Below are 12,835 nucleotides of genomic sequence, written 5' to 3'. Positions count from 1 at the left end.
CCTGTATGCTAATTTCCAATCAATATTTACCTACATTGCATCTATTTGAGATTACTTATGGATTTTTCCCAACTACTGAGACTAATTGCATGAGATTAGCTCTTAGTTAGACTAACCAAACACAATTACTATTTAAATGCTTCTCTTTGTCTCTGTATATATATAATACATGCGTTTGTCAATGAAAATTCACTACCTTCTCACCTTCACCCCATTCAACAATCCTCCACAATACCCCTGACCACCACTGCGGCCACAGCAATGGCTTCAGAAGGAAGAGAAAAGCCGGAGGTCGGCCACGACCAAGCTCCGGCAGTCTCCACGAAGGTCGACTCGATCATCAAGGTGCTTAGGGTGCTTGCATTTCTACTAACACTGGATGCTACGCTGGTTATGGCGCTCAACAAGCAGACGAAGACCTTCACCGTTGCGACGATCGGAACAGTGCCTCTTCGAGCCACCCTCAGTGCAAAGTTCCAACACACTCCGGCATTTGTGTATGTTCTTCTAGACTTTAAACCACATAAAAAAAATTATGCAACAAAAATTCACACACTTGACACAGAGTGGATGTGAAAACACAGGTTCTTTGTGGTTGCTAATGCCAATGCTGCTCTCCACAACTTGCTGATGCTGGCGGTCGCTTTTGCTGGATCCAAGCTCAGTCTCAAAGGGTTCGCTCCCTTGGTTGTTCCAGTCTTGGACTTGGTATGTTTTCGTTTCGATGTCCTCATACATATTATTTGGAGGAAAACGTCTTACCTACTAAGTTGTTCTTAGAGAATTCATCTTGCGTCGTTTTAGTATTGTTTAGGCCGGGGGTTGGGGGGGTTTGGATGAGATCCCCTGTCTAGAGTATATTGTGTCCCACTATTAATTTCACTATTTATAACGAGAATTATATTTAGTATTTATAGAATTTTATAAAATTATGTATATCCAAATTTTGGATTAATTAACTATAACAATCAATTATAAAATGGAAAATTTGAAAATAAATATTACTAAAAATAATCATAACTCCACTTAATTACCTTAAAATAGACTAACATATAACAAATCAAAATTGAATTAAAAAAATCGAAATTTATAAAAAAAATTGAAAGTAGGACATAATAATGGAACATAGGTATGTGTTTGGGGGAGCTTCAGCCCCCCAAACCAATTTGTATTTTTTTCACCCCTCCTTGGATTTTTTTTAACCTTTTAAAGTTATAGGTGAACGTAGCTATTGTCTCCGGTGGCGCAAGCGCGGCGGTGTTCATGGGGCAGCTAGGGAGGAACGGGAATTCCCACGCGCGGTGGAACAAAATATGCGACAAATTCGAGAGCTATTGCAACCGTGGTGGTGCCGCCATGATCTCTTCGCTCGTTGGGGTGTTGCTGATGATCATAATCTGCGCTGTTTCTATCGTTAGGATTCGTAATCACTATGCAGGTTATAATAAGCTTCCTCTCAACTCTTCTGTTCTTCCTTAAATTAGTAATCTTTCTTGTCTTGTGATTGTGGTTATATATTTGATGTTATAATATAATTGTGTTGTTTTCTTCTTTTTTTTGGAGGAAAACATATGATTAATTTGTAATGTTGTTTGATAGTAATATTTTGGTAATGTTTGTTTTGGAGTGATGGTAATTACTTTTTTTTTTACTCTTTTTGTCTATTATTAATAGTCTTATTAGTTGTGAGAATGAATTTTTATGTAAAATTGATGAAGTACTAGAGATAGAAAAAAAAGAAGCAAATCATAAAAAAAATATAAATTCGGTCAAATTGTAATTAAATTCCGTAACTTTAAAAAAATAGCCTGTTACTTAAATTTCAAATATGCATATCTTTGTCATGATACAATAATAGAGAGATAAAAACAATAAATAAATATTGGTGTCTCGGAATGGAGCTATATATAATTAGGATTTAGGAAGATCGTATGATGACAATTAAGTCCTTATAAAATATTTTTTATATTTAATGAATACTCGGTTAAAAGAGACCTTTGTTTAGGCGATCAATTAAACGTCTTTCCATAAATATAAGCTTTAATTAGGAATTAAATAACGTTTCATTTTATCTTTTTCTAAGTGTCACGTTTTAATTAGTAAGTAAATTAATGCTCGGAAGATTTTTGATCACTTCCCTAATAATATCATAATCATGAATAGTATATTATCACAATCTGCCTTTAAAACTCAAACTAACTTCACAACTTAACTCAAAACACTTTGTAAATCACTACAAACCGAAGAGTGTAAAATTTTTTACAGTATAATCTTGTATTGAGGTTAAATCTTCAAAAATTGAATGAAACCTGAATTATAGAAGTACGAAATTATTCATTCCAAAATAACCCTTTTTACACTTAGCAACATTAACTTAGATTTAGATTGCAAAATCTCAACTTAAAATTTTGAGTAAATAAAAAATTGCAAAAGTTTGAATTGCAAGCTCAACTTAAATTTCGGCCAACTTTTAATTAGACGATTATCTATAGAATCACTTTCGGCGCTCACACTATTCTTCAACCATACAGTTTGTACAGATTTGAATTTCAATCTCGACTTAAATTTCGGCCAACTTTTAACTAGACTATTACTCATAAAGATGCTTTTGGCGCTTTATGCTTATTTTCAACGCTAAATCAGCATCCATTCGAATTTTCTCTAAAATGAAAAAGGTATAAAACATTGAATTAGACCTTCCAAAATGACAATCTCGACAAAATTCGAACAACTTTTATCTGGATGATAATTATAAAATCACTTTCGGCGCTTCACATTATTTTAAACGCTAAATCATCGTCAAAGTCGTATTTCCCTACATCAAAGAGGCATGAAACATTGAATATGACCTTACAAAAGTGGCCATGGGATGAAGTAGAATATGAAGTGACTATTCATCATATTTGAACAATACATTTGGATTCATTTAACAAAATAATTTTTAATAAGCAAAACATTCCCCAAAAGAACAATTCTTTTTACCCATTAATCTTTTAAAATCCAACTAAAATAGCAGAAGAGGGGCCAATCAACAATAATTGGCTAATCTTTATGTATGTTTGAAACATGTTTTTTTCCCTAAAAAAAATTCAAGATTTTGATTGCATAATCACCATACAAAACATAATGTCATAATATATGTACTTTGTTTGTTCAGAGGCAATTTTGGACAAACACTGACACCTAAGCCCATAGATTTCTATTGAACCAAACAGTCTTTTTCATTCAGATTCCATTCTTTTCTTTATCTCAGTTACAAGTTTATTTTCTTAATTTTTAATTTTCATAGAATAATACTATAAAATCTAAAGAAGGTGGTGGGGTGGGGGTGGAGGGGCGTACCCAGGTTTTTCTAGGACATATTCAACTTGTTTGTAATACAATTCCTTTATCCCACACAAAATCAATTCTCTCTTCCCTTTTCATTTATCCCTTTATTATATTAAATTTTCCTTCTAAAGATTAGATTTTTATATATGGGATTGCAATGTTTTTGATGTATAATAAAAAAAACATAGTATAAATATAACAAGATTGGCTCACAATTGGTATTCGTCTTTAGGTAATTCTTGGGCTTCTCCTATTTCATAACACTTCTGTTTTAGTCAGGATTTCATGAAGCATAAAATAAAATAAAAATCAAATTCCTTTTTGGTTTATATTTTGCCTTCATGTTATGAGGAACTAATTTTTCTTTCGAGTTGGAGATTATTATTATTATTATTATTATTATTATTATTATTATTATAAGGTTTTTCATAGCTTCCTCTTTTCACTTTCCATTGAATAAATTAATAAAATTATGCTCTTTAGGTTTGGATTTTATTCACCCTACCTTTTGCAGTAAAGAATTTTTCAATAACTGTAATTTCTTGGAAATTGCTTGTAGTTTGAATGAGTTAATATAAATCGTTTTTCTTGATGTTGATTTGTTTCGCGGCAATATATCTTGAAGAATTTTGGTGCATTCAATTTGGGAATTGGGAATTGTTTCATATTTTTATCAGAGCACATTAGGTTGAAAGTTTGCTTCTGTTTCAATAGCTGAATTAGAAATTTTAAGATACTATTTTTAGGAGTGGAATCTGTGTTGATTGGTTGAGTTGTAGCTTCTGAAAGATTATGTAAAATTCATGGAATTTCATCTGATTTGCATTTGAAGATTACAGCTTCGTGTTCTAACCCCTTTCTAGGTCTAATTTTCTGGTAATTTTTTTGTATGCATAGTTTTTATGCATAGATCTGAATATCTTATCTATATGATTGTTATTCGTAATAAATAATCAGGTTTTCATCATTCCATTGTATTATGAGAAATTCTTGGATTTTATGGTGCCATTCTTTGCTATGTGAAATTTCTTGACAGATATATTCATCTATTTATTGAAGAATATCTGTGCTGTTGATGATTATATATTGATTGTTATTCACCAATTTTGTAGTCATAAAGTCATGAATTTTTGTCAATGTCATCTATGGAAACAAATTGGGGAGATTAGGTTTTCATAAATTTTCCTTTTCTGGATCAGAATTTCTGCTTATTGAGAACTGCTGCGCGGCGAGGCTCTGCTTTTGGGGAGGTTCGGAAATCGACCAGCAACTAATCGGCCGCACATATATGCTTCTTTCATAATCTGGAAATCATGAAACTGAAGGTTTGAATGTCTTTCCGTTTCCTTATGAATGTGTTGATTTTGATTTTTTTACAAGTTTTTTTAATTGTCACCGTTGTTTGGTAGAATCGAAATAGTCATATGGTTGTCGTATAATCTGCATAAGGTTTACTCATTTTGTTTTGTAATGACTTTTGCGAGGGGATGTAATGTTCAATCATCTTTAGAATATGTTAAAACTAAGATTTGTGAGGTTCTTTTATGTAGGATTATCCTTCCCGAAACACCCAGAAAAACGACGAGAGCCATGAGTCTCCTGGCAGTCCACGTCACAGAAAGGTAATAAGATGTGATGTACAACTAGCTTCATGTGATTGACTATCAATTTATCCACACCTTGATTTGTTTACCTTTTCGTTTCTCTCGTTTTTGTTAAATATCTTTTGGAGTAGGTCTTGGCAAGATGGGATCCGAATGGAGCCTGCAGGCCTGATATAGATGACGCTCCAATCTTTTATCCAACCGAGGAGGTATATACTTTTAACTTCGAATTATAAGTTTCGACTTTCAAGCATGTAAATTGTGTTGATGTGTGTTAACGTGGATGTTCTGCTTTAGGAGTTCCAAGACACTCTTGGTTATATAGCAAGCATTCGTCCGAGAGCTGAGGCTTACGGTATATGTAAAATAGTGCCGCCTCCATCTTGGAAGCCGCCTTGTCCGCTTAAAGAAAAGGAAGTGTGGGAAAGATCAAAATTCTCGACACGGATTCAGCATGTCGACCTCCTTCAAAACAGGGAGCCAATGAGGAAAAAGTCGCAAAGAAAGAGGAAAAGGCGGAGGCAGTTCAATACAAGGCCAAGGAGACGTGCTCGTTCTGAGAGTTCAGAGGCTAATGCGGCTGGTGAAAATGAAGAAAAGTTTGGCTTTAAGTCAGGATCCGACTTCACGCTTGATGAATTTGAAAGATATGCCGAAGAATTTAAAGAATCTTACTTCAGAGTGAAGGAAAGAACGCAAGAGTCCTCCGCAGGGATCGAGCAAGATAGTAAATGGCGGCCCACGGTTAATGATATCGAAGGAGAGTATTGGAGGATTATCGAGCAGCCTACAGACGAGGTTGAGGTGAGAGAAAATGAGATCTTAACCATTTTCCCATCTCTAACATTCATTCCATCACATTATGCAATTTTATGGAGTATTTTACTTTGTATGTGAGTGCAGGTGTATTACGGAGCTGATCTAGAAACGGGAACGCTAGGAAGTGGATTTCCTAAAGATTCTACGTTAATGGCAGATGAAGCTAAGATTTGTAAATATGTGACTTCAGGATGGAATCTGAACAACTTACCTCGTCTCCCGGTTTCTGTTTTGGGTTTCGAAGAATGCAACATATCTGGTGTAGTTGTACCATGGCTTTATATAGGCATGTGCTTCTCGTCGTTCTGTTGGGTAAGTTATAACTACATCTACTATTTATTTTTGTATGGAATATATATTGGACGCTACTTCACCATATCGGGGTGTGCTATTAACGAATTACTGATTTAATCAACCTGAAAAATAAATAAGAGTGCTGTTTTTTGTTCTATTTTACTATGCTTATTAAAATGACGTAAACGCCTTTGTTAGTGGAGGGGAAGATTGATGTATGTATGATTTTATTTTGTTTGTAAAAGCATGTCGAAGACCACCATCTCTACTCGCTGAACTATCATCACTGGGGAGATCCGAAAATGTGGTATGGAGTGCCAGGTAATCATGCTTCTTCATTGGAGCAAGCTATGAAGAAGCACTTGTCCGATCTCTTTGAAGAACAACCGGATTTACTAAACGAATTGGTAAGTCAACTTTGCACTAAAGCTGCACAAACTCTTTGTATCCTTGTTCTTTTTTGTGCAAATCAAGCATGAATCTTTAATTTGTTGTAACAGGTTACTCAGCTTTCGCCATCCGTTTTGAAATCGGAAGGGGTGCCAGTGTATCGTGTTGTCCAAAACTCCGGGGAGTTTGTTCTCACCTTCCCAAGGGCTTACCACGCGGGCTTCAACTGTGGCTTTAATTGTGCGGAGGCAGTAAATGTGGCCCCTGTTGATTGGCTACAACACGGTCAAAATGCAGTCGAGCTCTATAGCACGCAGCTTCACAAGACATCGATATCACATGATAAGCTGCTTTTGGCTGCTGCTAAGGAGGCCGTCCAGGCGCTATGGGAGATCTCTGTTCTAAAGAAAGAAAATCCCGACAATCTGAGATGGAAAAGCTTCTGCGGGGAGGATGGGATGCTTACCCGAGCAATTAAGGTAGCTTTTGTTTTTACATTGCACGTAAAATGCACGTAAACGTACACCTGATTTCCTGTATATCTTAATTTCCTTTTTCCCCCGAAATCGCAGACGAGGGTTGATTTAGAGGTGAAAAGAATCGAACGCCTCCAAGGGGCAGCACGCATCCAGAAGATGGAGAAGGATTTCGATGAGAATACAGAGAGAGAATGCATTTCTTGCTTTTACGACTTGCATCTCTCTGCTGCTTGTTGCAATTGTTCGCCGGATAGGTATACATGCCTCAAGCACGCAAATCTCGTCACTTGCTGTGATCCCGAGAACAGACTAGTCCTTCTCCGCCACACCATCGATGAGTTGAAGACATTGGTCGAGGCATTGGAAGGTAGCATGTTTCCACAGAGAGCATGGGTGTCAAACGATCACCGTGGTCGTTTAGGCCAGAAGAATCTGAGCGACAGTATTCTCGCCGCTCATAATAAGTTGTTCGGTGCTGATCTTTCACCTCCAATGAAATCTGAATACGTAGAAGACTCTACGTATAAAGTTTCAAGTGCTGATTCAGATCCCGAACAAAGGACCAACGTTTGCGTTGAACTCATAACTCTCGGATCTGTTGTTAACGGGAAACTGTGGAGCAACAAGGCGGCCATATTCCCCTTAGGTACGTCGTGCTTGTTAGATTTGTCTATCAATATAATCTTTAGCAGACAATATGTTTAGACGCCTAAAATCCCCCACTGAATCGTCTTTACAGGTTATAAAAGCCGCGTAATGTTCTATAATATCTGCAATCCACTGGTGAAGAGCAGATATACATCAGAAGTCATGGCTGGTGGGCTCCTAGGCCCGTTGTTCAAGGTAGTCGCTTTTTATCCATCTTGGCACGCACGAGACATGGGATTATCGCCCTTTTGTTTCGATGATTTTGAATGTAGATTTGTTAATTGATGCCTAGATTGGATTGACAATACATAGGATTGAGTGTTTGATATGTTATCACTCTTTTCTCCTCTCAACGGGACGTTGATGGACATAACTGATATTGCGTGCATTTTTTGTGCCCAACGGTGCACCTACAAGAAAACACGTTTCTTACACGAAACTTGATGCTATCAGGTTACCCTCGAGGAGCTTCCACAGGTGAGTTTCGTGCACATGTCAGCAGAGGAATGCTGGTCGAGCGTTTGCAAGAGACTGAATCAAGAAATACAGACACAGCTAAGCTTGGGGAAGGAAGGGCTCCCCCCCATGCAGCCTCCGGGTAGCATCAACGGGCTTGAAATGTTCGGTTTCAACACCCCCTCCGTCATGCAGGTAAAATCCCAACTCAACCTCCATTGTTTCATCCATCGCCTTAACAACAACAACTGCTAACCCGCCTCCCTTCATCCAGGCAATTGAGGCGCTCGACCCTCATCACAAAAGCGCGGAATACTGGGGAAACAAGGCCCTCAGCAACAAGTCGTTGTCGAGAACAGGCGATAGCTTAGCAGCTGAGAAGAATTCCTTGGAAACAAGGTCTGCTGGAGGGGAAATAACAGATAGTTTTGAGGCTACTACGGAGGAGACGAGGTCGGTTTTCGGGAGGCTGTTGAGGAAAGCTAACCGTGAGGAGATGGAGATGCTGCACAGGATATTGTGCAGAGGATCGACGAGTTCTTTGTGGAGAGTAGCTATTGAGACGCTGACAGAGGAGATTCAGAGGAATTCTAAATAAAACTTATTATTTTCAATAATTATTTTTTCTAGACTTCGGTAACCAATTTTTGCTATCTTTGTCGATTCTTTTTTGGCATCGGCATAAACAGGGAGAAAATTCATCCTGGTGTTGTTGCACGATGCATTTCTTAAGCAAATAAAGTTCAATTGTTTCATTGCTGCAAATTTAAGTTTGTGATCTTTCTCTCTGAATTAAGATCACATGGTAATGAAATTTACTAATCAAGAAAATGTGAAACGGGGTGATCAAATTGGATATAAAATGATGCAATTGATATGAAATGTGTATTGTGTGTGAGATCGTAGTATGTGTATTGTGTGTGTGAGATCGTGCGTGGGTGAATGTGTCCAATTTTATAACTATTTCCAATTATCTATTTTTGATACAAAATTCTAATTTGGAATTGGAGATTTCAATTCCAATTTCACATACCTAATTCTATTAGACCAAACGGAGCTTTATTGAATTAACACGGTACAAAACAAGACAACAAATCAAGACAATTTCGAATGTACATAAATTGTACAAATACATAATATCCTTTATTTTGAGATTTAATTGAATTTAATTAAAAATTAATTAATTAACACGGTACAAAACAAGACAACAAATCAAGACAATTTCGAATGTACATAAATTGTACACATACATAATATCCTTTATTTTGAGATTTAATTGAATTTAATTAAAAATTAATTTTGTTATTTGTTACATGTAGCCATAAGAAAGGAATGATATAGAAACTTTATGCCAAAATGTAATATGATTTCGAGCTTGATTTGAATTAATTATATAATATTTAGTTAAAGAATATTTTTGTTAAATATGCAAATATTTAAGTTAAAATTTCAATTTTTTAAAAATGTAAATTAGTATGTAATTTATTTTAAATCAATGAATATTTATAAATCGATTTTCAATGTAAAATCTTTAAAAAATTCGATTATATATGTAGAATTATATAAATGTTCATAACTAATCCAAAAATATTTGTTGGTGAGGGTGAGGGTGGTGGTGGTGGTGGTGCGAGGGTTGCGTGGGGAGGGGCTGGTCGGGCTTCTGCGGCGGCGGTGGGGAGGAGGGTGGCGGCGGCGGCGATGAGAGCTACTAGGAAGAGGCGGAGGGAGAAGAGAATTGCCATGTTTGTTGGCTTCAAAAAGTTTAGTAAGAGAGGGAGGAGATGTGGTCATTTATTTATAGTGCAACTAATTTAATAAAAGGAGGGTGGCGGCGGCGGCGATGAGAGCTACTCTCTCCGTCCCAGTTTAAAAGTTACATTTTGTCATTTAAATCCGTCTCAGTTTAAGAGTCACATTTAGAATTTACCATATTTGGACATAAAATTTAACCTCATTTTTTATGAAATTTACACTCAAATGCCATTACTTTCATAAAAATAAAACAAAACAAAATCCTAAACACACAAAAAATCAAAATGGTCTCACTTTCCACTACCTCACTTTAATTATTACACACTCCAACAACCACCACATCACTTCATTTATTACACACTCCACCAATTTCTTAAAACCCGTGCCATAACTAAATCTTACTCTTAAACTGGGAAAGAGGGAGTATTATTTTTATTGTTAGAAAGAAGAGAAGATTACGGAGTATCAAATCAAGATCGATCAAGAATATTATTAGGAATTTGTTACCATAGATACACACATTACCTTGTAAATCTTACTCTTAAACTGGGAAAGAGGGAGTATTATTTTTATTGTTAGAAAAAAGAGAAGATTACGGAGTATCAAATCAAGATCGATCAAGAATATTATTAGGAATTTGTTACCATAGATACACACATTACCTTGTAAAGCATACATGTAGCTTATTACCATTGATACACACACACATTGCCATAGAAAAGTTCAATTGTTTCACTGCTGCAAAATTTTGTTTTCGTAATCTTCATCTCTCTCTGTGAATTAAGATCACATAATAATGAAAAGTTGGTGATCTTGATGTATCAAAACACCGTAACTAGTCTAGAAAATGTGAAGTCATCTCAAACATAACTAATCAAGAAAATTTTATAGACGGAACATTTTTTTTTATCAGTGAACTTTGTCAAGGTATCAATCGTGATTATATCTCTGTCCAAAAACCTCTTGTAATATTTATTTAAATAAGTACCAAAATATACAAATGCTATTTTCTACAGATCAATTTTGTAGTAAAAAAAATCCCAAAATAATTCAAAAGTTTTTTAATAAGATAAGGGATTTGTTCATGAACTTTAGGTGCTAGTAATATTTTTCCTCGGGAATTGCAAATTTAAGAGCGACAAAATTGAAGGACTAAAATGTCAATATCAACTAACTTTCCTATAGTAACTAACTAACTTACAAATCATAACTGATACTCCCGCTTCACATCAAAATCCAATTTCAAGAATTTCGAATTATGATTTTAAGCTGCATTTCTTCTATAATTAATTTTCAAATACACATTTTTCTCAGTTCTTCAATACAAATATTGCAGCGCTTAATTACATCGTATGGATTTTTTTCTAAAATTTAGTTAAAATGAAAATTACAATCTAGTTAAATGGAATTAAACACGTCATAACTATTCAATTTTTGCTATCTTTGTCAATTCTTAGCACATAAAGTTCGATTGTTTCACTGAATCTATATATCTCTCTCAGAATTAAGATCACATAATGACAAGTTGATGATCTTGATATCTCAAAACAACACAACTAATCAAGAAAAAATTGAAATGGGGCTATCAAATTAACTGAATTAACTAACCATATCAATCTCTCCCACTCTCGCTTGATTTGAACTAAGATAACATAATGAAAAACAACACAACAAATCAAGAAAATGTGAAACGGGGGAATCAAATTCATTGTGAATCAAAGAAATGTTACAAAATCAAGAAATTCCAACCACCCACATTTCGCGCGCGAAATCTCAACGAATCATGAATCCGAAAAACACAAAAAAGCAAGAAATCACAACCGCCGGAATTCCACCGCACGGACGCCACGCGCCGGCCTTTAGACCCGGGGAAGTTACGTCCGGAATGTCCGGCACCCAGTCGCCTCCGTTCCCCGGCGGCGGCGGCGACCGCCTCCGCTTCGGCAGTCGTGGCCGGGGCCGCTGCCTTCCCTCGACAAGGTTGGCGCCGTCGTCGCTGCTCTCCGGCGCGAGCGAGAGGGGGCTGCTGCCGCCGTAAACGGAGTAGTTGAGCAGCCTATCGAGTCCGTGAACAGCGAAGGCGGAGTTGAGGAAGATGTCGGGTTGAGTGATGTGGGATCCGTCGACGGTGAAATTATCGGGCGAGTTTCCGGTGAGGAGGATGGAATTGGAGGGGAGGAGGGTGGGGAGGCGGGTGGGGATGGTGAGGTGGCGGAGCTGGGAGAAGGTGAGGCGCTGGGGGACAATGTGGTAGGCGACGAGGAGGGGGTCGAGGGTGGCGGCGGGGGCGGAGATGGCGTCGTTGGAGGGGACGAAGAGGGTGGCGGTGAGGGGTAGGTCGGAGGGGTTGGCGGAGGACAGGAGGTTGGCCCACCCGCCGTAGTCTCCGCTGCCAACCAGGGCGTCCAGGATGTTGCGGAGGTGCCTGTCTTGATTCGCCGCCACCGCGCTGGGTGGTGGCGACGGGGCTTCTGCTTCTACGGCTGCGGCGGTGGGTGTCGGTGAGGGTGGTGGTGCGAGGGGGGTTTTATGGGAATAGGTGGCGGCGGCGGAGGTGGTGGTGGTGGGGCGGTGGGGCATTTCTTGCTTCGCTGCCGCGGTGGGTTGCGGTGAGGGGGATGGTGGTGGTGCCAGGGGGGTTATATGGGGATAGGTGGGGGCGGCGGAGGTGGGGAGGTGGGTGGGGGCGGCGGAGGTGGGGAGGTGGGTGGGGGCGGCGGCGAGAGCTACGAGGAGGAGGGTGAGGGAGAAGAGGATTATCGCCATGTTAATTGGCTTCATGAAGAGATCGAGTGTTAATTCATTTATGGAGTAGTGATTGAATCGAATTGAACCGCAATATTTATATCATTAGTCATTAGTGATCACATTCATATTCGCACTCCCTGAAAAATATTACTACTGTCAACTGATATTTTTGCTATTTTTTCACTTTTGTTCTTCTAGAGGGTGTTTTGTTACATAAAAATGATACTAAACCCTAAGTTAAATAAAAATGATAGTAAATCATTCATGCCACTAAAGCATGCAAAGTTCTTTATTTTCTCTATTTCTCTACCTGAG

General features: G+C 37.8%; 3 protein-coding genes across 7 annotated transcripts; 2 read left to right on the top strand and 1 right to left on the bottom strand.

Moving 5' to 3' along the window:
• The first annotated feature begins 24 nt into the window (after positions 1 to 24).
• Positions 25 to 1,617, top strand: LOC121767561 (CASP-like protein 1B2). The gene is made up of 3 exons (XM_042163860.1): positions 25 to 497; positions 585 to 708; positions 1,219 to 1,617. The coding sequence occupies exons 1-3, from the start codon at positions 262 to 264 to the stop codon at positions 1,477 to 1,479; spliced, it is 621 nt and encodes a 206-aa protein (XP_042019794.1). The 5' UTR covers positions 25 to 261; the 3' UTR covers positions 1,480 to 1,617.
• Positions 1,618 to 3,422: 1,805 nt separating this feature from the next.
• On the top strand, positions 3,423 to 8,775 carry LOC121767343 (lysine-specific demethylase JMJ18-like). 5 transcript variants are annotated; one of them, XM_042163593.1, is made up of 12 exons: positions 3,423 to 3,562; positions 4,530 to 4,655; positions 4,881 to 4,952; positions 5,066 to 5,143; positions 5,232 to 5,738; positions 5,838 to 6,065; positions 6,293 to 6,454; positions 6,548 to 6,916; positions 7,010 to 7,562; positions 7,656 to 7,759; positions 8,018 to 8,215; positions 8,295 to 8,775. In XM_042163593.1, exons 2-12 carry the CDS (start codon positions 4,644 to 4,646, stop codon positions 8,616 to 8,618), a joined length of 2,607 nt encoding a protein of 868 aa, XP_042019527.1. In that variant the 5' UTR covers positions 3,423 to 3,562; positions 4,530 to 4,643; the 3' UTR covers positions 8,619 to 8,775. The 5 variants fall into 5 exon arrangements, with proteins under 5 accessions (XP_042019527.1, XP_042019525.1, XP_042019528.1 ...); XM_042163591.1 differs by lacking the exon at positions 3,423 to 3,562 and adding an exon at positions 3,786 to 3,813; XM_042163594.1 differs by lacking the exon at positions 3,423 to 3,562 and adding an exon at positions 3,847 to 3,864.
• A 2,686-nt stretch (positions 8,776 to 11,461) lies between these two features.
• Positions 11,462 to 12,411, bottom strand: LOC121767967 (FAS1 domain-containing protein SELMODRAFT_448915-like). Its single transcript, XM_042164307.1, has one exon. The coding sequence runs from the start codon at positions 12,350 to 12,352 to the stop codon at positions 11,546 to 11,548; it is 807 nt and encodes a 268-aa protein (XP_042020241.1). The 5' UTR covers positions 12,353 to 12,411; the 3' UTR covers positions 11,462 to 11,545.
• Positions 12,412 to 12,835: the final 424 nt, after the last annotated feature.

Source organism: Salvia splendens, chromosome 15 (genome assembly GCF_004379255.2).
Source record: "Salvia splendens isolate huo1 chromosome 15, SspV2, whole genome shotgun sequence".
Classification (NCBI taxonomy): Eukaryota; Viridiplantae; Streptophyta; class Magnoliopsida; order Lamiales; family Lamiaceae; genus Salvia; species Salvia splendens.
Note: the sequence above shows the minus strand (reverse complement) of the source record. Positions and strands in the feature narration are given on the sequence as shown.

Bases quoted from the DNA above. Each gene is read 5' to 3' on its own strand.
- LOC121767561 (XM_042163860.1), top strand. From the start codon at position 262: ATGGCTTCAGAAGGAAGAGAAAAGCCGGAGGTCGGCCACGACCAAGCT. The intron at 498-584 runs GTATGTTCTTCT...GTGAAAACACAG, and splicing joins CAACACACTCCGGCATTTGT to GTTCTTTGTGGTTGCTAATG. The intron at 709-1,218 runs GTATGTTTTCGT...TTAAAGTTATAG, and splicing joins TTGTTCCAGTCTTGGACTTG to GTGAACGTAGCTATTGTCTC.
- LOC121767343 (XM_042163593.1), top strand. The intron at 7,563-7,655 runs GTACGTCGTGCT...TCGTCTTTACAG, and splicing joins GGCGGCCATATTCCCCTTAG to GTTATAAAAGCCGCGTAATG. The intron at 7,760-8,017 runs GTAGTCGCTTTT...TGATGCTATCAG, and splicing joins TCCTAGGCCCGTTGTTCAAG to GTTACCCTCGAGGAGCTTCC.
- LOC121767967 (XM_042164307.1), bottom strand. From the start codon at position 12,352: ATGCCCCACCGCCCCACCACCACCACCTCCGCCGCCGCCACCTATTCC.